The sequence below is a fragment of the Mesocricetus auratus genome, unplaced genomic scaffold (assembly GCF_017639785.1).
Source record: "Mesocricetus auratus isolate SY011 unplaced genomic scaffold, BCM_Maur_2.0 Super-Scaffold_100010, whole genome shotgun sequence".
Taxonomy (NCBI): Eukaryota; Metazoa; Chordata; class Mammalia; order Rodentia; family Cricetidae; genus Mesocricetus; species Mesocricetus auratus.
This window is the reverse complement of record NW_024429194.1, coordinates 25,029,892-25,057,804: the sequence shown is the minus strand read 5'-3', so window position 1 is coordinate 25,057,804 and position 27,913 is coordinate 25,029,892. Positions and strand designations below refer to the sequence as shown.

Sequence of the window (27,913 nt, the reverse complement as noted above, 5' to 3'; positions counted from 1 at the left end):
TCCACATTCATTCCTGGCTCTCTTATGCTCTACACTCCTGCTACACATACATGCCGTACAATTTCCTACTTCAGGACCCTTTGTGTTATTTTCGTCCACTCAGGCTGCTGGAGCAAAGTGCCTGATACTGGGGAACCAGCGAACACCATCGGCATCATGCTGGTAGAGCTAGAAGCTAAGTAGTCCAAAATCAAGGTGCCAGCAGATTCAGGATCTAGTCAGGTCCTCTTCCTCATAAATGATGCTTTCCATATGTCCTTACAAGGCAGAAAGGAAGGCAGGGGCCTCTTTTATAAGGACAGCAACTCCATTCATAAGTGTGTCACACCTGTGACCAATCACCTCTGAGGTTTACCTTCTAATACCATCTTCTTGGTACCATCTCAATCTCAGAAAGGCACTCCCTGATTACCCTACTCTCTGTCTCTGCTTTACTTCTTCATTGCCCCCCATACCCTGTTACCTTCTGTTGACACATACAAATACACATATGCACAAACATACATGTATGCACACATACAGACACCATAATACACACATGCATGCATGTGGTTTAGCCATCTTCACCCCTAAGCTGGGACCTCTGTGTGCACAAGGACTGGAGCACTTGTATCCACAGAACCCGGAGAACACGCAGCAAGCATTTGATAAATAAGCGTTGACTGAATGAATGATCATTACCATCCTTTATTTTAAAGACGAAGTAACCTGCCAGGGTTTTAAGAAAGGTTGGGGGAGCGGTCGTATAACCAGTAAATCAGAAAGGCCAGTTTGAAACCCCCTGTGACCACATAATTTTGGTTTTGTTATCCCCACATCCTTAGTTCTAACTGGTGCCATCTCTGGTCCTGAGAAGAGACAAAGCCACTTGGGGTGATGAATTCACACTGGTCAGAACCATTCATACCTTCTACTATATGCAGAGTGAATGAAAAACAGAGGAGCCACTGGTGTGGAAAGAGAAGCTCCCCCGCTCACAGATGGGCAGAGTGATGGAGCTGTGTCTGTTTCTCCCATAGAGGCCTTGTGACCTTGAATATGTCCTTCGGCTTCCAGACTTCACACATATAGAGGAAGGAGCTGAATGCCCTCTAGCCCAAAACACTGAAGCAGCCCATCTTTAAGCACAGCACCATGATCCCACTGACACTCACTTGGATTGTGCCTGAGGACTCACGGTAGATGCTGGGACTTGTTCCCAGGTGGAGGGACCAACTACACAGGCACTGACCCTCTAGCCATCAATGTGTCCAAGGTAACAGTAGACGGGCCCATGTGCTACACTTGCCTCAGCAACAATGAGTTCTTAAATAAAATCACCAATTAGTCAGAGCAATGTGGTGCTTGGAGGCATTGTGGAAATCCTTTGCAAAATGCTAATAATATTTTGGCAGTGGCAGTTGTGAATTCGTATCACAGCTATTCTTTCCAGAAAAAAAAGAAATGACTCCCTTGATGAAAAATTATATTCTTGATATTAGAAGATTTTAATAAAATAATCCTGGTTTAAACAGTTAAGTTTCATTTTAGTCCTATATTTCCTGTGTGTTACAAAAGCTAATTTTATCAGTTCAAATCAGAAGGTCCACAAGGGGACCAGACAATGAGAGATTACCAAGAATTTACACAAAGCCTGATTTAATTTATTCCAAATTCAGAACCTCCTGTTAGATTCTCCTGCAATATTTGATGTCTTTGATAATCTTCTTTCTGAAAGTATTGCCAGTTTCAAGAGAAATACCTACTACACTTGATGATAACATTTTCCTTATAATACAAATCCTAACAACAATATAGACCTCAGGTTATATTGTTCAGACATGTACATGGCTTTTCTGAAACCCATGACATCTCTCAACAACTAGAAAAGTCCTGCCTACAAGCTATTGTTTTAAAACCAAATGAAAACCAAAAACAAAAAAACCACAAGAGTTTGTTATTGAATCAACTCAATTTATAATCCACTATATTCATAATCTCTAGATTACCCATAAATCAAAAAAATCTCATAGACCCTAACAGGCTGACTGCACAAAACCTGCATAAAACCAAGCAAGTCAGAATTCTAGCACAGATGGATGAGGTCTCACCCGTAACTGATGGAGCTGTTGGCAGTTGATAGGGCCTAGGGAGGAAGAACCATTCTTTTTATTGAGGGTCTGGCCACTGGTAGGTCCAGGCTCCTGTGATGGTTCCCGCACACATGCACACACGGACGACACTGACTGGAGTAGTGAGAGATTCCGCAGAGCCATTGTATCTGCCATGAATTTGGAGTGATGGCACTGAGCTTTGTACAGAGTCAGTGATTGCTATCTGAGGCTTGTGGAGCTGCGTTTCCCTAATGGATTCACAGTCTTTGCATAGCTTAGTCCCCAGACATACCTGGCAAACCAGGAAGCCTGAGGATTGCTTAGGTGATGGTTTCTTCAGACAACTCATAGATCAGATAAGGAGTTTGAGTATACAGAAATTGACATGCTCAAAGTGCCTTTTGTGTAACAATACAGAGGCTTGTGCGAAACTGCTAGGCATTCAGTTCATCAGAAGCTGATCCCCCTGCTGCTAGCAAAAGCTGTAATACATCCTGCAGGGTCGCTCTTTCTTCTACCAGCATGGACTTAAGTAACTCAGAACACCGACAAAGTGGATTTCGTGAACTATTTTTTTAAGGATCTTAAAGGATATAAAGTTGAGAGGGGAGCGTGTGGAGGGAGATCCCGGGGGAGTTAAGGGGGTAAATGGGAGATGGATACAATCCTATTTCACTACAGGAATATATGAAATTCTCAAGAAATAAAAGAAAACCTTGTAAATGGTGTCTGTGACTCTATAAATAGTATCTGTGACTCTATAGGTGTTTTAAAATCCCACAAAACAAAGCAAGTGTTCGTGGGATGAGTTTCCCACAGATGGACAACTTCAATCAGGCAACACATCTCCAAAAAGAGCCTCAAAGTATCAAGAGCCTCAAAGCAGAGAGATCATTCACTTCATTTTGAAACCTGTTTAATCTGTGAACAACATGCAGTGTCACCTAGATGTAAACATGATATTCCTTGGAAATTGTGAGGGAGGGCAATACATAATATTCAGAAAATAACACAGCTGCCTTATTAAAATGCAGTGTATTAGACAACTCAAAGTTGTTGGTAAGTATGGTACTATGAAGTAGCTTTTATTTTAAAGGATAAATCTGCACTTAGAAACTATCAGTAGTTCCACACAACCACTTCTAATGTTCGATGTCCCCATCCCTCCTCAGCGGTAGCACTTCTGGCAGTGGCATTTGGTGCCAATGACATTCTAGTGGTAGGTGTGGGAAGACTTTCTGTGATGCAGTTCCTCTGCCATTCTGAGGACATTTGTTAGAGGGTTAGAGTCTTAGTGACAAACTGGCAAGAGATACCAATGTAAGACAAGAATGGTAGCTTGCTCTTAGAGCCGGCATCCACTTCCAATTGGGGGAATGGTATATTTCAGAGTAAATTAAAGGCTGTTATTTAGTAGAAAGTTAGAGCAAAAGCAGTCAGATAACCTTCAAAGACAAGGTGCTTTAGGCAGGCAGAGGCCAAGCACACCTCTTTTCTCTCTAGAAAAGGATGGACGTATAGTAGCCTGCCCATAACTTATTATCTATTTTTACTCTTTTATTCGGGATCATATTTCCTATTAGATGCCCCATTCTCAGAATCACACGAAGTCTGAGATCCTGGGACTTGTAGGATAGAGACTTCACAAGGTGTAGAATACTAGGCCTCTTCCTTTGGAAGTCAATATTCAGTTGAGCTAGGTATTAGCCACTTTAGACAACATTCTTTGTAGTTTTCTCCCTATCATACACTTATTTGCATATGACTAGATCATGAGGTTTTATTCTGGTCTTACCCAGTGATTCACTTACCCACCATTCATTCAAAACACACTAAAGACTAGTTATTACTGTCAAGCTTTAAAAATGCAGCAAGCTGCTAAGAAATTATGAATCATTTTTACTAAAGCAATGGAAAAACTCAGGAACCTGAGATCAAGTTCTGCTCTCTGGCTTTCAGGTTGTGTGATCTCCAATAAAATGCTTAATGTAAAAAAAAAAAGAATTAGCTTTTATTTTTAATAGAAGAAATAAAATATGATCAGAAACCCGAAAGCAGTGTCTTAAATGAGACATAAATGTATTAACTATAAAAGCAAAGTCTATCTAGCACAGTCCAAGAACAATGGATTCAAACAATCATGCAATCATGACCCCAAATAAGTCCTTCCCCTTGCGATTTTCCTTCAGGTATCTTTGTCACAGCAAGAGAAAACTGGCTGTTACAGGTAGTGAAATAGAGGATACCTGGAAGTAAAAACAGTATAGAAATAGAAGGCAAGGGGCACTTAGAATAACTTACAGAGGACTGGCTGGAAGACAGGAAGATGAACTATGTGGAGCTGGGGTCACTGAGTTCAATTTGGGGATGCCTGAGATTATGGTGGCCTGGAACATCTAAATATCAATGCCAAGGTGGCATTCGGATGAGTGCGTTGGAGAAGCCAACCCAGACATACAAATATAGGAGGCATAATTGTTCAAATGAATGTCATTTGTTCATGTACACTACCATGAAAGGATGCATTTGATCAACTTGTAAATAGCCTCAAAGTACTATATACAATGATCTTCTAGAATTGTATATTTAGAAAATAATATCATCTGATCTATCACACACACATACACACACACAAACACACAGAGACACACACACACAAATATGATTTGTCAAATGTACCAAATTATTAACTGATTCCTAGGATTTGATTACATTCGGGTTGGAATAAGTAAGAACTCTCATTTCCAGTTTATAACTTCTACACTGTTGGGCTGCTTCATACAGTGAGTAACTAACCTCTATGACTCCCATTTCTCCATCCCCACTCTCCAATTTTATCACCTGTCTCATTCCCAAGTTCCCACACAGTAGAAGAAACCGGCAACAGGATGAGATGCAAAGGAGGAAAGTGATTTGAGTTGTTCACCTGGCAAGAGAGAAATTTAATGTTCTCTGACTCTTTCACAGCCGTATCAAGAATGCTCACATGCTTAAAGAATTTCAAGTCCCATGTTCCATTCAAGAATGCCCCATATTGATCAAGACTTGCCCTGTGACAGAGACAGCCTCCTGGGAACTCAGGCTGAGATTCACATATGAACAAAAGGAAATGATCATAAACAGGAGGCTCGGGGGCCTGTGCACATGACTTGTGTGGTTCATCCTAGATTTTTCTTAAGCGACTTAATGTAATCACCTAGAGCAATACCACCCATTTCGAGACATACTCTTGCAATTGTTTTCTGAAACACGGTCTGCTACTTGACTAAGAATATCATTTTCCTTAACAATGGTGGACTCCATCTTAACATCTGAAAGCAAGTCAAGGGGTGTGTTTGGCCCAAGGGCACTTCTTTCTTCCAGTCCCTAAGTCTATGGGGACTGATGAGTTCAAATGAGATCCTTCTGCCCAGCAGCTGAACAAAGCATTGTTTGTCCAACCATAATTGATGCGCATACATTCTCCAGAGAGACATTTGCTGGCTACTGGCTAAGTAAACCTTACCAGGAAGGCAAAGGCAAGTGAAATTGCTCCCATCCTGCTTCTCATTTGCATCAACACAGCTCGCCTCATTCTGGCAGGGTTTCCTCTGGCAGGCATCAAATTCTTCACAGAATGTGCCAATGTACTGGTCTTCGCAGGTACAGGAAAAAGTTGCCTAAGACACAGAAAGAGAGTATGTAAAATCTGAACACAATACTCTACAAAACACATGCTTTGGGAAAAACTGAAGGTGTAAAAGCCCTGTGTTCTTTTATAAAGGTATCAGTGCTGAGTGATTTAATAACCCAACTTTATGTCATAATCTGGTTAAATTGTGTTATGTGAAAAATAGTACATGGCTCTTTGCAGTTTAATTTTGGGCATTTAATTTTATGGCTTATTCATACTTATCACAGCCACTTTCAATCTTCCTAAAATAGAAATAGAAAGAACAATTTGTTTTAGACTAAAAATGAAGTTTCGCTGACCCATGGGAATGGCAGCTTTGCCATAGTATGCCATGCTTCAGCCATTCAAATTAGGTACTATGCCAACCAGTTCAAATCCTCAGCATGGATGATGCTCACAATCAAAATGCCACCAAATGGCCTACTAGGCCCATCTTTCCAGTGCACCAAGCAAACTCACTGAATCACTTTATAAATTGATCTCAAAGAGTCCCTGGGAACAAGAGAAAATATAAAGAATCCAATGCAAAAAGCATTTTATATATTGCAGTCATGGACCCTAACACAGTACTATAGCTCAAACATTAGACTCAAAGAAATCACCACAACTTGAAGCTTTGTTTGAAGTAGCTGAAAAGCCCAAATAAACCTGGACTTTCCTTAGTCCCTGTTGCTGAAAACACCATGCACTGCAGACACAGTGTCCAGAGGACCAGAACTGGATCTGACATGAAAGCTTCCTCCCTCAGAACTAGTTTGATGGTGCCAGAAATGCCACACAAGCCTGCAAAGAAGGAACGTACCAAACTGATGGGGGAAGGCCTTCTGTGTATATGTTTGTCTTATTGGTTGATAAATAAAGCACTGTTGGCCAATAGGGAAGCAAGATAGATGGGACTAGGAGTCAAGGAGGAGTCTGGGAAATGTAGTCAAGAGTAGAGAGTCACCATGTGATCCAGGGAAAAGAGGACCATGAGGCTGGCATCCTTGATAAGATAAGACCTTATATACATATAGTAGTAGTTATGGGTTAATACTTAAGACAGAACGAGCCAGGGCTCTCATGAAACCCTGGACATTGGCTGATAGCATTGTAACTAATAGAGTCTCTGTGTGTTATTTGGGGTTGATGCGGCTCTGGGACCAGGCTGGTGGGAAGAATGCTCATTATACCCAACAGTTCTACTCCCAGTTACAATGCCTATGAAGCACAACAAAACTCTCGCATGACACAATTACCATAAGGGTACAATAGAGGAACAAACACCTTGACAGTGACCAACAGCTTTCTAACTGAACTTGAGGCCTGTTCAACAAGAGGGAATCATGCTTGGCACTAGAAACCTAGCCAGCTACCTAATGAAGTCACAGATCTTGGAGGAGAACCTACAACCATCACTCTACTAAACCAGCATAATCCCTAACTATATTCTAAACATTTATCATCATATGTGTAAGTAAGTACTTCTCACTCCTCATCAAGGACATTTCTCTTTGCAACAGACAGAGACCATTACAGAAAATCACAACTGTTAACATGTGGAGTTGCAGAGCCCAGCAACTACAAATATATCTACAATACAACTCTTGCATGTAAGGTTCAGGAGTCACTACAGAAGAGAAAATGGAAAGATTGTGAGAGCCAGAGGAACAGGAAATTTGCTGTGAGATTGTGTCTCCTAGAAATGCCAGAGAAGCCACCCCCATGAAGTTTTACCAACATGACTTCCTAAAGATGATCTGAACAATGATGACATCAATTGACATACTAATGTAAAAGGAGGAAAGCTCATCAGGCCTCAAGCCTAGACAAAGAACTATAGGCAACTAAGGAATTCTGGGAGTGTGAGCAGCCATCTTCCCAAGGAAGAACATACCACTTGGCTATACCCAATACCAAAGGATCAGCCCTGAAAACGCACATACACACATACAAGAAACTTTATAAAGACTGACAGGGTTTTATATTTAGGAGAGAAAGAGAGGGGGGGGAATTAAAGAAAAGAAAGCTATAAAAGGGTGGGGATATGAGAGGGTTTAGGAGTTTGGGGGTGGGAAGAGAAGGAAAATGGGAACTGGGCCTTCCTGCAGGCATGAGGAAGATGTAGTCCAGAGCTTATGCAAAACAATGTAGATCAGGATGAAGATGGGGGAGTGGGGGAGGCAGAAGAGGAGAACATTCGTGAACATTGAGGCAGAAAGCATGTAGGAGGAAGAGTTAATGGATGTCTACAGTGAAACAGTATTTTTTGGATACCGCAGGACTGTTGCACACACAAACTCACTGCAGCTGTGACTGTATGCACAAGACTGGCACAAATCAGTCAGCCAAAATCTCCACATGGATGGAAAGGAGAAGCCCATGAAGCCCCACCCCTAGCTGAGGAGCTATTGGCAGCTGATGGCTGAGGTGGCGGGAGAGTCACTTCCTTCAAGCGTGAGACCCCTGAATGGCTCCAGGAGATGCTCCTACATCTATGTGCATACAGGCAATGCTAAGTAGTCTGTGTGTTGGGAGAGAAAAACAGTTGGGGGGAAACTGGAGGAGAGAAGGGGCCTATTTGATGAAAATATATTATATGCATGTGTAAATTTTTCAAATAATAAACATTTGAAAAATTAAAAGTTTACCTTTATAATATGGAGATTTGCTACCACCAAAGCCCTCAGGTCTATAAGGATGCAACACCCAGTGAATAGTCCAAAAAATTCACCAAGAGCAATGAATTTAAAATGGGTGCGACTACTGTCTTCCAGAGTGGCAACATGAAAGATGGCATAGCCCTCAAAATTTACCCATAGCTTAATATGTCTGTATTTGTCTTCTTATTATGTCATGATCTGCCTTTATTATATTCTAGGAATAAAGCTACTTAGTTAAAATATGGTTTTTTGAAAAAAAAAAAAGATCTAAACCAAAGAACATTCCTTGGCTCTCTCCCTAAGTCCTGGACATGGGTAGGTATTCCTGAGGAGGAAGAAAGTGATGAGGATGGGTAGAATGTGTGTGTCCTGCAGGTGCACATGTGTGCAAGAGTGTGCGTGTGCATGGGGAGACCACACCTTGTGTAGTTTCTCAGGCACTGTCCCATTACGTTTTTTGACAGGATCTTTCATTGGCCTGGAACTCACCAAAAAGGCAGACTGGCCTCCCAACAAGCCCAGGGATCTACCTCTCTCCACGTTCCTAGCACTGGGATTACAAGCAAGTGCCATCATGCCTATGATTTCCGGTGATCAGATTCGGGTCTTCATACAGCACGCACTATACAGTAACTAGGCCATCTCCACAACCCTATGGCAGGCATTCTACTACCACTGTTCCAAAGACCCATCTACAATCTCTGTCCCCCACCTTCTCTTCCTATCCCTTACCTTAGAGACCTGTCCTAATAATTATTATTAGATAAGAACTTGTAAAAGCTGGCCTTAAATTCATAACTCTTCTGCCTCTGCCCACTGAATGCTGGTATTGCTGGCATACCACTATACTGGCTGGTTTTGTATGTCAGCTTGGCACAAACTAGAGTCATTAGAGAGGAAGGAGACTCAGTTGAGGAAATTCCTTAATCAGATGCAGCTGTAAGGCATTCTCTCATTTGGTAATCAGTGAGGGAGGGCCCTGCCCATGGTAGGTGGTAACATCCCTAGGATGCTGGTCCTGGGTTCTATAAGAAAGTAGACCAATGTCAGCATCTCTGTGAGGTATTTTCTGATCAATGATAGCTGTGTAGGGACTCCACTCACTTTAGACAGTGCTATCACTGGGCAGGTGGTCCAGCGTTGGAAAAAAAAGCAAGCCCAGCAAGCAATGGAGAGCAAGCCAATCAGCAACAATCCTCTGTGGTCTCTGTTTCAGCTCCTACCCTCAGGTTCCCATTTCCAATCACTGTCCTAACTTCCTTTGATGAAGGGCAATAGTCTGTAAATTAAGATGAACCTTTCTCCCTAAGTTGTTTGGGATCATGTTGTTTTATCATAGAAAGCGCAAAACAAGTAAGACAGATAATAACTTTTGCTTTGTTATTTTGGATCAATATGGATTTACCTAATTGTGGTTTTATGAAATTCCATATAACCTTTGTGATTTTTTTCCTAGAAATAGGAGAACTGCCACTGGTATTTCTACATAGATGACATTGAATCCACAAATTGCCTTGGGTAATGTGGACACATTAATAGCATTGATTCTTCTAATTTGTAAATATGGGGTGTATTTCACAAATTTTTCTGTTCTCCACAATTTCTTTCATCGATGTTTTATAGTTTGCAGTTAGATATATTTATTTATTTGGTTAAGTTTATTTCTGGCTATTTTGTTTATTTTGCAGCTATTTTAAATGGGATTCTTTTGTTTTTCAGATGATTAAATTTTACATATAAAAACAAACAAAAAAAGAAAGTAGGATGAGCAAGCCATGGGAAGCAAGCCAGTAAACAGCACCCCTCCATGGTCTCTGCATCAGATCCTGCCTCTGGGATCCTGCCCTGTTTTGAGTTCCTGTCCTGACTTCCTTCAGTGATGAACAACAATGCTGAAGTGTAAGCCTAATAAGCCCTTTCCTCCCCAGCTTGCTTTTTGGTCATGGTGTCTTGTTCCAGCAAATGAAACCATAACTAAGACAGCCACTAATCTTAGAAAGAAATTTTCAGGACCTCCATCCAGTACCCTATCAGCACAACCCATACCTTCCTTCCCCCTGTAAGAAGACAGAGTTGTCCATGCATCTCTTTATTATGCTTTGTCTCTTAAACCAGTCCAACCATTGTAGTACGTTCCTTGATGATACATTTAGATTTTTCAGTAGGAGACAAAAGAGCTTCACCATTCCATTGTCCTGGTGCCCACTGTTCTCACTAGTGATCATTCCTGAGATAAAATGCTAGGATTTTATTACCAGTCAGCACACTGACCTTTTACCATGGGCCAGTTTTTAGTTGAATCTCAAGGCTTTTGAACAACACAAAACAGAACAAAAATTGTATTGATTGTAAATAACAATGTCACCCTTCTCTGGACCTCAGTCACATCAGCAACTATTTTATTTTGATCTCAAAAATGTTTTTAGAATTTACACCAGAGTGGGATGCTGTAATGACTGTTGAATTGTATCAATGCCATTTTGGGTCTGTGTAAATTATTATTGTTTTCATTTGTGTCTTGTTATTATATAAATTGAATGTCTAGATTTCCTAGCATTGATTCATCTTATGTTCCTGGAACACCCACTGAAGTCATTCTGCAAAATGGCTTTCATTTGGCTTTAGTTACATTCATAGTTATACTTCTAGTGTCTTCCATTCCTGCCCTCATGCGTGCATCAGACTCACTTTCTAAGAAAGCCAATCATGTTTTACATCATAAAACAGTGTCCTTCACAAGTGGCTGAATCAAGGAGCAACGCTACACCTCAACGTACTGACTAAACAAGTGGTCAGACCAAAACAATAAAAAATAAAATAAAATACAATCTTGAATATGATCAAACTGCCAGGGCTTATGCTGTTTCTTTCTGCTACAGGAACAGGATGAATTCCTGTTTTGATCTTCACAACCAATTTTCCTTTAGTTCAAGGGCATAGTCTTCCTTAGACACAGAACAGCTAGAATCAAAACAGCTGGATTTCTTCAGTGAACATTGTATTCCCTGCCCTGGGTATCTAGCACCTCTCAGAGATCATCCTGCTGAACACACCTCCCCTGTGCACTCTAGCAGGAGTTGCTGGCCTCATCTGGTTTCCCATGATGCTGGCTTTCCTCTGGGCTGTGTTTGCAGAGATACTGTGACTGGCTAAAGCTACATGAGGACTGTTAGCAACAGAGACTTTTAAATAGGAAACTGCTTTTTCTAGAACTATATTGCGAGAAAAATCTTTTTATTTGTTCAAATGCACACATTCAATATTTACAAGAGTTGTATCTGAAGCCCTTCGTGCAGAGGGAAATTTGTGACCACCTTTGAAATATATAATAGATACTGTTGCACACACCCAACACAGACAGGCCTACTGTGGCGGTAAATTGCAATATGCCATTGGTATAGGCAGCTGTCGTCTATTTTGCTTGGTTTGTTTCCAGACGTTCTATACTGCAAATAAATTGCCTCTGTTAGCGGAGAGATGCATTTTGCACTTAACTTACCTAGTAAGTACCATGAAAAACATGTTGATTGTAAACATAAATTATTAAAGCCCCCAAATCAAATATTATTGAGTTGGCTTTTATTTGAATTTAAAGCTATGATAGAGGCACATGCTTTAGTTTGCTTCACTTTAAGCAGGAACACTGAAAGAAGCGATAAGAAACTGCTAAACCCATTGCTTTTTGTCAAAGAGAAACACTGAATGGGTTTTAATTTTGTTTGATGAGTGAGGAAAGAAATTAACAGATGTTTAAATACCCATGAATATGAAACATTTTTGTTAAATCTTTGCATCTTCTGCAGCATGCACCCGTAAAATTCAAGTTCATGCAAGAACAATGAACTTCCCTGTAATGTTAAAAGATTTAGTCTGGATGGAACAGGAGCTCAGCGACCCATAACCTCGGTACTGAACTGCTTGTTCTTGACAGACTCATGGAGAGGGGGAGTTGTTACTTTCAGTTGTGTGCTGACCCCATCAGGTTCCAATCCAATGCCCATAAACATGGCCGTGGTTAAACCAAGTGGGTTACAAAACCAAACTAAAGTCACAAATCTGAAAAGGTACTTGTAAGAAAGAGGGTTGATAGTGATGAGACGACAAAAACAAAAAGGGGGAGGGTAATCAGACTGCATTATATACATGAGTATAATTATCAAAGAACAAATTCAGTTGATAAAGGAGTTTGTTTTACAGTTTCAAGACTGTTTACTTATAAGGATATGTGAATATTCATAATAGAAGAAACTATGTTGGTATCTTTATATGAAAAACTATTGTTTAATCATTGAAAGCCACAAAATATCCTTGAGAAAGTTAATGTGCCTCCCCATAATTTCACAAATCTGGTGCCAGCCTAAGAGACAAAGGATGTCTTTGAAGTTAGTGGCTCACCTAAACCACTGAAAGATGCACCCCTGTCAAAATATTGTTCGTGTACAAGAAATGTAATTTTGAAGTGATATGAAAAGTGTCATTCAGAGATTAATTTTCAAACTCAGAATAGAATATCAATTTTCCTCAACAGCTTGAAGTCAAATATTCTATTTGTATATGAATGAATCTTTCTCAGTGGCTTACACTGAAGAGTTTCAGGTTAAAGGAATGTTCAGTAATACGTGCATTCACTTACCCACCCATTCAACAGCTCACTGAGCACCAACTTCAGTTCAAGAACTGTTCTGGGAAGGCTGTAAAAAGCAGGGTTTTAAAGAAGACATGCTGGCAAGGCAACAACTCGAGTTAGATGGTGACTCGATGACAATTAGAGAGGTGTCCATGGAAACACTCATCTGAAGAAAGACACCCCAGGTAAAGTCACCAGGCAGTGAAAAGACTTCCAGAAGAACTTGCCTAGAATATTCAAGAAAGAGCCAGAGGCCAATGTGGTCAAATCAGAGCAAGTGGCACAGAGTAGTTAGACATGGAAAAATACAAATAATCAGATATGAAGCCATACAGAGCAGTGATTCTCTGGGAACTATTTACCCCACAGGACACATCATGGATATCTGGACAGATGCCTGATGGTCACAGCTGGGGACTTGATATTAGCATCTAATGAATGGAGCTTAGGGATGCTGCTAAGCATTGTACAGTGCACCTTAAGGAATGTCCCAATCCCAAATGTTGGTGGTGTGGATATTGAGAATTATTGACATAGACAGCCTTATAAGTTCTGGCCTCAGGCATGGTACAAAACCTGGGGAAAGGTGTACCAAAAGAGACCCAAAAGGATGCTGGCACAGTAATGGTACTTGATAATATGCTACCCTGTCTCTTTACTATACTTCACCTACATAATAACCAACCCTGAAACGAATGGTCCTCCAACCTCCTTAGAGTAGAAGCTGGAGAGCCACTTAGGAACATTTTGTTCACTTCTTCAGTTTTCATGTAACTATGTCAGTCCTACTATCTTAGGCGATTTTCCAGACATGTGCAGTATCCTTATTCCACACTATAAAATAGCTCATTCCTTCCAGATGATGTAGAAGAGATGCTGTTCAGCACTTGTTCGTTAATCACACTCATTTAGCAAGCATGCTTTGCACCCACCACGTGTCGTGATGTTGTGGGTTCTAGAGAAGTGGTGAAGGACAGAAAGAAACTATGCCTGCTTGGAGAACTTATATTACATTGTAAGAAATGGACACATTCTTTGGAAGGTGAGATCTTAGAATGACAACAGATACACCCTGCCACATAGGCATGTAGACCAATATGAGAGGACAGGGAATGTGGTGGAGCACAGATCAACTTTGATCCTATTCAGTGGCTAAAGGAGAGGACAAATGTCTTAAAGAACTATAGAGGTGTAGAATGTAACTGAGCTTGGTAATTCATGCCTATGATTCTAGTAGACAAAGCAAGAGGAGTACCTTGAGTTTGAAGCCAGCCTGGGCTACAGTCTCACAGAAACAATAAGCCAGGTGGTACACTCCTGTAAACCCAGCACTTGGTATGTGGAGGCAAGAGGATCAGGAGTTCAAAGTCATCCTTGACTATGTAACAGAAACTCTGTCTCACAAAAAGAAAATCAATTCTTCTCAGTACAATTGGGACTTTTCATTACTCTTAAATAGAATTGGCCATCAGAGCCAGAACCCCAGCCATATTTTCTTATTTTCCTGGCAAAACTGCTCTCACTGAGTTGCTACTTCAATTTACATCATCAATTGAGTATTGGAAGTGCCCATAAGAAACATCCCTGCAATTGCATTTATCCACAAGGATGTGGTCAAGAGCAGCAGATGCCATATACCATGTGAAGCAAGTAGTACCCAGGGAAACTCACTCATGTTGTGAGTCCCAACAACAACATGTTTTCCTTATCAATGGTGCAGACAAACATGAGCACCCAGCCTTTGAGCTTGCTATGGCAAGTCATCTGAAGCTCATGTTTGACTACTATACAGCGCTCCGCAGCCTACATGGCTACTTCTTCCTCCTAACTCAGCTCTTGTCTGCTGTCTTATGGAGGCCTCTATTCTGGCCTAGACTGGGATTTTTTTCTTTTCAGATTATATAACACTGAAAATATTATATAAAATAGAGCTTAATATATGAGTGAGTCGGCACTCCCCACCCAGCACGACACTCAAGAACTCTGCCTACTTTGAATGTCTCATCCTTTGTCTTTTCTATATCTTCACAAAATCCCACTACCAGAAGACAGACAAGCCAGCCCCAAAATAACCATTCTGAGCAACTGTATTTCTCTCTCTAAAAATCTGAACTTGGGACTAAAGAGAGGGCTCTGTAGTAAAGAGCACTGGTTGCTCTTCCAGACAACCTGGGTTCAATGTCTAGCACCTGCATGGTGGCTCACAATGGTCTCTCACTCTAGCTTCAGGGGACCCAATGCCCTCTTCTGGCCTCCTTAGGCATCAGGCACACACATAATGCACAGACATACATGAAGGCAAAGCACCCAAACACATAAACATGTGAAATAAAAATATGAAAGGGTCAAATTCTATGTTACCTTCCCCATAAGGAAGGTACACAGAAAACACACTTGGTTTTGATGCCCCCATGACATCAGTATGAACACAGAAACACCAGCTGCCTGGATAATGGATTTCACTGTCAGTGAACTTTGCTTACATAGAATTATCTCATTAACCCGCCCTATATCTGTCAGGTGGGTATTGCCAGGTCCATTTTATAAAATGCAAACAGACTCAACAGATAAATCAGGTAAATGACTTAAAGGGCCCCAGCTAGCAAGTACAAGGTTAAAGTTTAAACTCATATTGCGGGACTCTGAGTCCCTTTCCATTCACAGCTGTTCACTGCAACCCTCAGTCCAGCCTCGGGTGTAGCACAGCACTGGGAGCCACCCTCCCTCCATGCTCTGAAATGGCCCCCAAGCAAGCAGCAGCACGTCAAGGCTTCTCTGGTTTTCTGTGTTCATACCCACTGCTTTCCTGTCAGGCTGCCTCCCTTATCTCTGCATTAGACTGTCCTTCTGTTCATTCCCTCGAGTCTCTCATTTTCTTGAGAATATCACATTTACCCAGTGTCAACGTAAGGCACAAACAGTCATCCTGTTGGTTGAAGATGCATTTGTATATCAAGTGCACGTGAAGGGACTTGAGGGACTGTTATGACTGAATAGGAAGAGTTCCCTCAAAGCGCTTGTATGGGGAAGACCTGGCCCCCAGTGAAATCAATTGGAACATGAGGGTTAGTTAGCTAGCAAACAGGTCACTGGGAGCACATCCTTGAAGGCTATTTCTTGCCACTGGTCTCAATTCTCTCCTCCATGTCCTGTTTCTCCAGTTCTTGTGGCGTGAGAACCTTTGTCCCCTCGTGTCTTTCCACTGGGATATTTCTGCTTTGCCACAGGCCTAAGAGTTAGGAAACTGGGCAGCCATGGACTCTGAAACCATATGTCAAAATAAATTGTTCCTCCTTTAGAAGTTTCTCTTGGGTATTTGTCATGGAAATAAAAAGTCTGACTTATATAGAGAGCCTCATCTATCCTTTGCTAAAGGAGAGGTACTTAAATCTAAGATCGCAGTTATACCGAATGTTGCAGTTTCATTAAATTAAGTAAGTCCATACTGCAGGAGGGTTCTATACAAGATCAGAATCCTCTCCTCCCTCTCCCTCCCTCCCTCCCTCCCTCCCTCTCCCCCTCTCCCCCCTTTCTGTCTTCTATCTTTCTCACTGTCATTTATCTTTTATCTCTCCCATATATATATATATATATATATATATATATATATATATATATATCATCACAGATACATCCACTGGTTTGTACTGACCACTGATCCATACAAAGAGCGTAACTGCCAACAAGGGTTTAAGAAAGCATCCTGAACCAAAGAGTGCCTAACAGGTCCCTGTACCTGTGAAAATTCAACAAAGCTGTTTCAACCCATTCTGCTCTAAAGGACTCCCAGTCAATGCGGATTTACAGGAGAGACCAGCTAGGTTCCAAAGGACATCTGGATTATTCACAGTTAAGCATCTGGATGTTGGCAAGGTTGAAACCTGTCTACTGAGTTGATGATTGGTGGAGCCAAGCAAGGCAGACATAGTACTGTACCAGACTGCTCTGTACTTGCATATACACTGAAATTTTCCATAATGAAATGTATTGTTCTTCTTTTGAGAGCCTGGCTAAGGACCAAGAAGGAAAATATCCACTTCAGCACTTTGTCCAGATCACCCCTGAGGAACCAGCTGCTGCTGTTGTTGGGGAGGGGCAGTGGTGCGGAGGCATTCTGTGGAGTCTCACTCCAGAGATTTATTTCCTATCCCTGTGTGCAGGGAAAGCTGGACTTGCCCTAGGACTGACATATTTCCCCCCTGTAGACATGGATCAAGAAACAGAGTACATTTCCATCAAAGCAACCCAATGTGCCTGAAGAGAGGGGTCAGCCAAAGGAAGGTGGAGGCAGGCATGGCCACCTCTCTGCTTCCCCAGCAGCAAGAGGTCAGAATGGGCCACACCCAGTCTGAGCCTCAGCTGCAAGAGAAGAGTTCCAGTCTGCAATGGCTGAGAGCAAACTTTCTGAAGACTTCAGGATGCTAACTGCAGCACTGAGAAGTATTGGCTGGAATTTTCTTGCTTTTGGAGGAGTTCCAGGAACCACTGTCTATAAAGATGATTCCAGGAATGAGAGCTTTCAGCAGATCTATTTGCTGAGAGGTTGGGTCACCGTGAATGGGCATTAGGTTAGGAGGTGGAGAGACCCGACTAGCTTCTGTCACTCATAAAACCACACAGCAGGAGCCTAAGTCCAACCTGAAGCACACAGATGCCCCCAAAGCCCTGAATCTGTGGCAACCAAGACTTCAGAAATCTTGTCATATTATTTTCATCTAAGAGTCCATTAGCCCACCCCTCAGCTGTGAAAACCAGACTAAGAGGGTACTGGACCTGAAATTACAGAGCTGATAAGCACGAACACTAGGGTATAAAATTCTAACCATTGCACTAGAGAGATGGCTCAGCAATTAAGAATGCTTGCTGTGTATGCAACATGAGAATTTGACTTCACACCCATGAAATAATAACCCTAGATCTGAACAGGGCAGAGATAAGAATCCAGCAGGTCTTGCTGGCTTCCAGTATGGTCAGGAAAATTCAAGACCCAGGTTCTTGGGAGAGGACAAGACTCAAGGGAATAGGTGGAGAGTGTTAAGGAGAGCACCTAATGTACTCTTTTGGCCTCTACATGATATACACATAAAAAGAGAAAGACAGACATGTACACACACATACAGACACACAGATGCACATACACACACAGAGACACAGACATACACATACCACTAAATAAGTAATGAATATTGTTTAAATACCCTAGCATAGCTTTCTTTGACTAAGTGTAAATGAATTATAGCTACAAAGTGTTACAAGGATAGTCTAGCATGCCTAGACTAGATTGAATTTAGCCTTTTTCAAAACCTTGACTCTACATTTCAAGAGGCAAAAAACGGTTGTTTGGATACAAAATTTAAGAGATTTTCACTTACAAAGTCAAAAATGCCTATAAATGTCTTTTCCTTAGCTGAGGCCACACAAGAGTGTCTGGAACCTGGCCACAGAGACAAATTGATGCCTCTTTGGGGGACACCGTGCTCAGAGGAATCTACTAAGCACAGCATGTTTGCAGTCCCCTTCTCTTGGCCAGGTCCTCCTACTCTATGATTCATTACATCTAGCATTTCACAGTCCATACATCTACTTTGACATTGCATTTCTATTGGAGCCAATTAATTGCAAATGTAGCAGATTATTTTCTTGAAAACCAACATTAAACAGAACTGTATATGCCATCTAAACATTAAGTTCCAGACATGGCATTCATGAATTCATAGAATTTACTCCTTTGACTTAAACATGAAATTTCAAATAGTCAACAACAAGCTAGATAAATGGCTCATTGGCTAAGAGAACTGGTTGTGCAACCAGTTCTCAGCACCTACATCTTGGCTCACAAGGGTCTACAACTCCAGTTCCAAGGACTCCAATGCTCTCTTCTGGCCTTTGAGGTTATCAGTCCTGATGCACACATACCTTATACATGCAAGCCAAACATTCATACACATAAAACAAATCTTTTTAAAAATAATAGAAAACAGTACACTTCAATAATGAGACTCCTATGTATTCCTTTGAAAGGACAATAGAGTTGACTTTATTCCTTTAGGGAGGAAAAAGTAAATGACTTGCAGGAAATTTTGTAAAAGAAAAAGTTTTCCTACTCCTAGATGCATGCCTTTGCAGAATGGGATTGCTCAGAGTTATTTTCCAACCACATCCTGGCACTTGGAGTGTTCTCAACAGTACTGGCGTGTCTGGAGTGAGGCATGAGACTTCCAGGTCATAAGCTTTAATCTGCAACTCACTAGCAGCTGCATGCTTATCTACTACCACATTCTAATCTAAACACAAGTCTGACTTTACATCACTGAAAATTCATCTTTTATTGAATTTCCTCTCCCCTCAAAAAAAGAAAAAAATCCTTGATCCCTCAAGTCCATGCACACCATTCTATTTTTTCATTTTAAAATTCCATTTAGCCTCCTAATCCCTTTCTTTGTTATATCAAAAGAAAACTGCAAGGGAAAAAAAGCTTTAGGAAAATAGAAGTGTTATATTTAAGTTATCAATAAGAAAGAGCTATTGCAGAATGCTGACTCCCAATGTCTTTTTGGTATTACTGTCCATGGAAGCAAGGATGATAAGTCTGTGGGAACACCCTGTAAGGATGAAAATCTGACAGGAGCAGGACAAAGTATCCCACCATGGTCACAGATTACATGAATACCACTCCCACTAATCCTCCCAGTGGCCTCACAGAATTGGTATTTATTATTTTGCCAGCTGGAAGCAGATCATGCCATGAAGCTAGTCATAGGCAGGGGGGGAGGGAGGGACAGATCCAATCCCTTTGTAAAGACATTCTTAGAATTGACAGTACACAGAGGTGCATGAGATGACTAAGTAGAAGCAAGGCATCATCAGGCAGCATTCTGAAAATGGTGATGGAGAGGAGCACTGGTGCACAATATCTGAAGGGGATGACTGTGGGAACAAGAGACCTTGGCCAGAGGCCCACTTCCCCATCAGCCTGGGAGCAGGCAGCTGTAACCAGTAGAAAACATGTTTACCAAAAACAATCCAGTGTCCGTAAAAACGTGTTTACTAGAACAGTAAGTTCCTGATGTTTTCTGAAGGGCTCACCCATGGGAACACCCTGACCTTGACCTTTCCAATGACTAACCGCCTCTTCCTGACCCCACCACCACCACCTCTGGTGTCAGGGGCATATAACCAGCCGGGGTAGGAATAAAGGAAAGCCTTCTTGAGGCCTTCATGAGGCCTTCTTGAAGCCTTCTTTCACCACTGACTGGTCTCTGTGTCATCAATCCCAACACCCTCCGCAGATTCTCAGCCAGGCTGCACAGCGGGCACAGCAATTGGAGGTTCCACCGAGATGTGAAAGCAAGGTAAGTGGACGGGGTTGTCCCTTTTGCCGGCCAGGGATGGATTGGGGAAAATAGGAAAAGAAACGATGGGAAATAGTCCTGGGAAGCTTGAATTACAGTATCAAGTAAAAGGTTACTTGAAGAACAGGGGAACCATCCTGGTCTATAGAGCAAGTTCCAGGACAGCCTCCAAAACAATACAGAGAACCCCTGTCTCGAAAAACAAAAAATAAATAAATAAATAAATAGAAAATAAAAAAGGGGTACCAAGTTGGGGGTACCAGATTAAATCTCTAGGTCTTCACCCGACATCAAGGTCAGGAAAGAAAGGGGAACCTGAGAGGTCACCCTCAGTTGGAGGGTGGACTGGATTAAACCTCCAGGCCTTCACCCAACACAAAGGTTGGGAAAGAAAGGGGAACATGAAAGATCACCCTCAGGTTAAGAGGGTGGATTGGATTAAATCTCCAAGCCTTCACCCGACATAAAGGTCAGTAGCGTTAGGCATTTTGGCTTTATGCCGAGTTCAAACTGTTCCATAGGCAACAGATCCATCACCGAGGATTGCTCAGCTTAGCCCATGGCAATCCAGGTAGCCATAAAGTCTGGTTACAGATGATTCAAGGATGAGGTTCTCTGATGATGGGCAACCTGTGGGGAAGAGACCTCCTGCCTAAGACAGGGGTCGCCAGGTCCCCCAAAGACTACCCTACTTGACCTAAGACAGGAGTGCCTCATTAGAAAATAAAAAAGGGGGAATTGTGGGAACAAGAGACCTTGGCCAGAGGCCCACTTTCCCATCAGCCTGGGAGCAGGCAGCTGTAACTGGTAGAAAACATGTTTACCAAAAACAATCCAGTGTCCGTAAAAACGTGTTTACCGGAACAATAAGTTCCTGATGTTTTCTGAAGGGCTCACCCACAGGAACACCCTGACCTTGACCTTTCCAATGACTAACTGCCTCTTCCTGACCCCCCACTGCTGCCTCTGGTTTCAGGGCACATAATAACCAGCCAGGGTAAGAATAAAGTGGAGCCTTCTTGGAGCCTTTTTGGGGACTTCTTGGGGCCCTCTGGAAGCCTTCTAGAAGCCTTCTTTCACTACCAACTGGTCTCTGTGTCATCAATCCCGACACCCTCTGCAATTCTCGGACACAGGCTGTGCATCAGAGCACGGCAGATGACCCCCAAAGGCCTATTCCACTCTTGGATCCAGTGACCCTGTGGTTGGGTCTTATTGAGAAACACAATGCCTAGGATCACTGTGCAAGGGTCTTCATGTCACCATAGTGTGCCAACAACTACCTCATGGGTTTCTTCCCTGCTATCGCTAAACTTGTGTGTGAGGGCTGCCATGATACCGTACTACACTATCTATAGTACAAGGTATAAGCAGAACTGGTTTCTCCTGAGACCTGACTGCTTGACTTTTAGACACCATACCTTCTCTGAGTGTCTTCACATGGCCTTTCCTCAATGTGTCTATGTCTTCTCACAGGGATGCTGACCATGTTGGATGAAGACCTGCCCACCTTGACCCTTGGTGGAGAAGAAACTCAAGGTACCTGCCTGTCAAACTCTCTGACTGCACTGGATTCATCCTATGGACAATTCTGAGTATCAGCCCTTGTCACTTTGTGGACTGAACCATTGAATTCCCAGAACTTTTGCAACCTATGAAAACTCAAGATTCTAAACATCCCAAAGTCCAGAGCATAGCAAAAGCATGTGTAAAAGAATGAGTCTGGAGGGATTACCATACCAGAATTCAGGCTATACACAGCTATAGGCTATTACACAGCTATAAGCTATTACAGAGCTATAGTATTAAAAAAAACAGTATGACACCGGCATAAAAATAGACATGTAGACTAATGGAACAGAATAAAGAATCCAAACAATATCAACCATCATCTGTCATTTGGCAAAGATGCCAAAAAAAATGTACTTGAGAAAAGACACCATCTTCAACAAATGGTACTGGGAACACTGAATGTCCTCATAGATAGTAATGCAGTTAGACCCCCTATCTATCATCTTCAAGTATATTAAAGACCTGAATGTAAAACCTGGAACACTAAAACTTCTAGGATAAAATGGGGGAAGTCTCCTAAAAAATGTAGGTATAGAAAGGAACTCTCTGAACAGGACTCTATTTGCCTAGAAATTAAGGTCACTAATTGACAAATAGGACTTCATAATGCTATAAAACTCTTGTATGGCTAAGGAAGCAACCAATTGAATAAAAGGGAAGTTTACCGAATGGGAGAGAATCTTTGACAGCTATATATCTAACAGCGAATTAATATCCAAGAACTCCAAAAAAAAGAGTCAAGAAGAAAAGTGACCCAGTTAAAAAATGGGCCACCTTGACAGACTCTGGAGATCCACCATGGAGGACCTCACCCTCCCTGGGAATTGGAGTGGAGACTGAGTGGGGAACTAGGGGACCTGGTGGGGAGGGAAGGGGATGAGGGGAGGGAGAGAGAGCTGGGATTGACATGTGAAGCAAGCTTGTTTCTAACTTAAATAAAAAATAAGTAATTTAAAACAAAAGAAAAGCTGGAAAAAATGGACCACCAATCTAAACAGACAGTTCTCAAAGAAATAAATAAAAATGACTAGGAAAAGCTGGGCATTGGTGGCACATGCCTTTAATCCCAGCACTTGGGAGGCAGAGACAGGCATATCTTTGTGAGTTCAAGGCCAGCCTAGTCTACGAGAGCTAGTTCCAGGACAACCTCCAAAGCCACAGAGAAACCTTGTTTCAAAAAAACAAACAAAAAAAATGACTAGGAAATTCCCCCAAAAATGTTCATCATCTTTAGCTATTAGGGGAATACAGATTAAAGCAACTTTGAATAGCTAAGATTAAGAAAATTAATGACAATAAATTCTGGCAAGGATGTGAGGGGTTGGAACCCTCATTCACTTTTTTTTTTTTTTTTTTTTTTGGTTTTTACAAGACAGGGTTTCTCTGTATTGTTTAGGAGGCTATCGGTCCAGCCCGGCCTCGAACTCACAGAGATCCTCCTGCCTCTGCCTCCCGGCTGGGATTAAAGGTGTGCGCCACCACCATCTGGCTCCCTCATTCACTTTTGATTGGACTGAAAATTAATCTGGCCACTCTGAAAATATGTGTAGAGAATCTACAAAAATCTAAAATGAAATCCACTATATGACCCAGATAAATCACTCCTTAGCATATACCTGAAGGACTCTATTCTACTCCACAGACACTTGATCAGTCATGTTCACTACTGCGCTATTCACAATACCTAGGAAATGGAAACAGCCTAAACATCCTTAACTGATATAGATAATGAAAATGTGATACATATACACCATGGAATACTATTCAGCTATAAAGAAAATGAAATCATGAAATTTTCAGGTAAGTGAATGGAACTAGAATATATGGTGTGAGTTAATCCACACCCAGAAAGACAAACATTGCATATTCTCTCTCGTGTGAGGTTCCTGCCAAATCTGCAGATGTGAGCATACAACCTGGAGTAATAATAGAAACCAGGAAAGTAAAAAAGGATCATAGAGTTGGAAAGAGGGTTCTAGAGAGAAGAATAGCAGAGGGTTCTAGAGAGGAGAATAGCAGGGTACAGGTGATATGAAAGAGAAATATGGGAGATTTTAATTGGGAAGTGGGAAGAAATGACAATACAGAAAGAGAATGAGGGAGAAGTGATAAATAAGACTAGGAATGCTTTAAAAAGCCATATGGAATCATATTACTTTACATTTACCTAAAATTACATATAATACTTGGGATGATAATGCCTCCCCTTCAAAAGTATACACTGTCTAACAAAAACTCCAGTACCAGGTATGAGAAACATTCTTTGGAGTTGTTGGTCAGGAGTCCAAGTAATTTCCCAGACAATGTAGGCCATTGTTATCACCCTTAGTTGCTTTCCACAGATCAAAGGTAAGTCTCTATTGTTGCTGAAGACACCACACCCTGTGGAGGATTTGAAGGATTTGAGCTGACCTAAAAGCTTTCTCTCTGAAGACTAGCTTTTATAGTTCTGGAAGGTGCTGTGTATGTAACCTGGCACGAGAGGAAACAATGAATAGTTCTACCCAGCTATCATGTCCACAAATCCCATCAGTGACCAGCACAGAGAGATGTCCTGTGCAGTGGCACTTACATATTGACAGTAACCAATCACTGTCTAATTGAATTTATGGCCCACTCAACAGGAGGGAAGTCAAGTCTACTACTGTAAACCTTTGTAGAAGCACTAGTGCCACTTTCTTAAATCAATATAAATCCTAACTAAATTTTAAATATTTATCCCTATACCCATAGGTAAGGGTAGCTCTCATCTCTCATCCAGGAAGTTTCCCTTTGCAGCAGTTGGAGACCATTATAGAAAGGCATAATACAGAGAGCAATTGCTCATGGGGTGGCCCAATACTAACTTAAACATCTACAACACAATCTCTATACTTAAGGCTTACTGGACATCTAAGAAGAAGGGCTGGAAGGCTTGCAAGAGCTACAGGACCAAGAAGTCTCTTGCAAGATTGTATCTTCTGACCATAGCAGGGAAACTACACCCATGAAATCTCAACAACACAGCTGCTTAAACATGACCTGAACAATGACAGCACCAGTTGACATGCCAGCTTGGATCAGCAAAATTTTATGGGGCTCCACCCCTAGGCAAAAAGTTGCAGACCATTAAGGACTGCTGAAAGAGAGAGGATTTGTCTTCCCCATGGATAAGCCACCTGACGGGTTATCTAATACCAAGTAGTCAGCCCCAAAAACACACATACAAACAACACCGAATGCAGGTTGTATTTATATATTTACTCTGTGTGTGTGTGTGTGTGTGTGTGTGTGTGTGTGAAACAATAATAAGAAAAAGAAGCCACAAATTTAAGGAGTCACAGGGGGACATGGAAGATGTTGGTGAGATGACATGCTTATATGATTTTAATAATTCAAAAACTCAAGATACTGAGACAGGAATATGAAAGGGAAGAACTCTACCTGTGTGGTATCAGCTTTGACAACAAGGCACTATCTCAGCACACCACTCTGGTACAAGATTCTTTACCCTCTCTCCATCTTGCAAGCCCATATCCCTATCTCTCCTCATCAGTCCACGTGTCTGGTCTACAATACCATGGGCCACAGCTAGCCAGCATGTGTGAGTGTGCCGTATTCCCACCTCTAGCTATCACACAGGCCTCCTCAGACCAGTTACAGGTTCAACCCGGCTTCACATTCCATCTTTACTTACAATTCTCCTCTGCCTTAGCTTTTGCATCTATTTTCCTCTTAGTTGGCAATTTTAGAGCTTATGCACCTTCGTGTATGGCCTCAAATAAAATACAGAGAGATTGTGAGCAAAGAAAAACCAATGAAGCTAATAGAGGGGATCTGTTTAGTCTCCCTTTTGGAAGTAATGCTATTTTCATCCTAGTGTTCTGGTAAAATTAGTATATTCACCTAAACATAGAATATTGATATCAAAACCTAAGGCCTAAAAGATTTATGTGATTCTATATATTAATGGATGTAAATGAACACATTTCTTGTATTTAAAAAAAACTCTTTTCATGGAAGTTGGAATAATTACTGAGTGGTTAAGAGCACTGAACACTCTTGCAAAGGACCCAAGTTTGGTTCCTAGCATCCACATTAGAGATTTACAACCATCCAGTTCTGGGTGCTCCAGTGCCCTCTGCTGGCCTTCCTGGGTATCAAGCACACATGTGGTGTGTGTACATACTTGTAGGCGAATATTTATTACATAAAATAAAACTAAAAACATCTTTTTTTTAACATGTTTTTCAGTTTAGTCCATTATCTACCTGTATAGTCCTTGATCTAGTCATGGCATCCCTTACTTTATGGAATTTATACCTCCACAAACTGAAATTAGATCAGCAAAGGTGGGAAGGTCCTGTTATTCATTAGAATTAATCTTATCTCATTAAATTCATTGTTTACATCATTTTAATGGTGGACAACAGTCAGGTTATCTCTAATAAATGAGTTTCTGAAGAATAATTAGAAATGAATCATTTTAATAATCTCTAAGAGAAACTCATCAACATAAAATATTCATATATAAAATTAATCCTACTTGCTTTCCAACATTTGTGACCTCTAAAGTGTGCATAAAGGGATGTCTTCCTTGTGATCATGACATGATCCTCCAGTTCTAACCTGGAAGGAAGTCTGCATACAAACTTGGAATGTGGGAATGTTAGTACTGCTCATATTTTCCTTTCAAAGTTTTCTCGGTTGATGAAAATTTTTTCTTGTAAATGGGTGTTTGTCTGCATGTATATCTACACACCATGTGTGTGTTCCCAAGGCCTATGAAGGCTAGAAGATGTTTGGGTACATGGAACTGGAATTACAGATGGCTGTAAGCCACCAAGAGGGTGCTGGGAATTGAGCCCTGAACCTAGGTCCTGAACAAAGCGACAAGTGTTCCTAACTGCTAAGCCATCTCTCCAACTCCTAACTGCTAAACCATCTCTCCAACCCCCTAATGTATCATCTTTTAACCACTACAAGCTGTCAGTTCTCTTTTCAGTCATTTGGGACATCTAGACAAGAATATTGAAATTAGGTCCTTGGTTCAGAAGAGGAAGCCTGTGTTTCATTTTCAACAGCCTCTGTATCCCCTGGAGATGATGCAGAGTCCTGTTCATATGGAAGTCTTTGAGCCAACACAGATCCTCTTGGTGACAAGAGGCACATTAAGCTTCTTTCATTTTACACAGGCAACCCTCTAAGGCCAAGGTGTCCTGGAGTGTGGCTACCATACACTTCGGTACTCCGTCTCCGGGCTAATCTCAAATTCTTTCTTCTAATTACAATTTTCAGAATCTTATGTTGGAAAGGTTTTAAAACAAAAGGAATCCTCTGGACTGGTTTTAATTCCTGCCTGCTCTGAATGTTGTGTAGCTGGGCTCCTGCGGAGGAATGAAGCCCTAGGCCATTGGTGTCACCCATGAGGTGTTACCAGTGAGGAACTACTTGGGCTCCTTTACAAGTTTTTGGTTTACCTAGTTTAACATTCTCTAGGAATGCTTGAACATCACTAGCCTTCCCAAGCTCAAGGCTAGGACCCACTGACAAGCCTGTCAAACCCTATCTCTGATCTCCTAGATAACCCTTCCAGGCTGTATCTGCCTTCCAGAAGACCTGCTCTGATGCAAAAGTCATTCTGGTTTTAAGTGGAGATGACACCCTACTGTGTTACCATTTCAGGCACATTTGCATTTAAATGGAAAACTCTGCCTTTATTACAAAGGAATTAAGCTGAAAAAACAGAAATCCAAGCATCCTATCAAGTTGATGGCTCAAATAAATTTAGACAAAAGATTCTCCCACCCCAGATAGTCATGGACCTAGTTAAGTAGCCTTCTCGGGCCACTGTCTTCTGCTCAACAGCATGGGACCAGAGCAGCCACTTTTTAAATCTCTCTCTCCCTCCCTTTCTCTCCCTCTCTTCCGTGTGTGTGTGTGTGTGTGTGTGTGTGTGTGTGTGTGTGTGTGTG

General features: G+C 41.6%; 1 protein-coding gene across 1 annotated transcript in view; it reads right to left on the bottom strand.

The window, feature by feature from the left end:
* Nucleotides 1-27,913, bottom strand: part of Dner (delta/notch like EGF repeat containing) — a 304,752-nt gene that overhangs the window by 95,029 nt on the left and 181,810 nt on the right. The window contains exon 7 of the mRNA XM_040753181.1: nucleotides 5,599-5,752. Within this exon, the coding sequence (XP_040609115.1) occupies nucleotides 5,599-5,752 (154 nt within the window). The remainder of the gene's footprint in view (nucleotides 1-5,598; nucleotides 5,753-27,913) is intronic.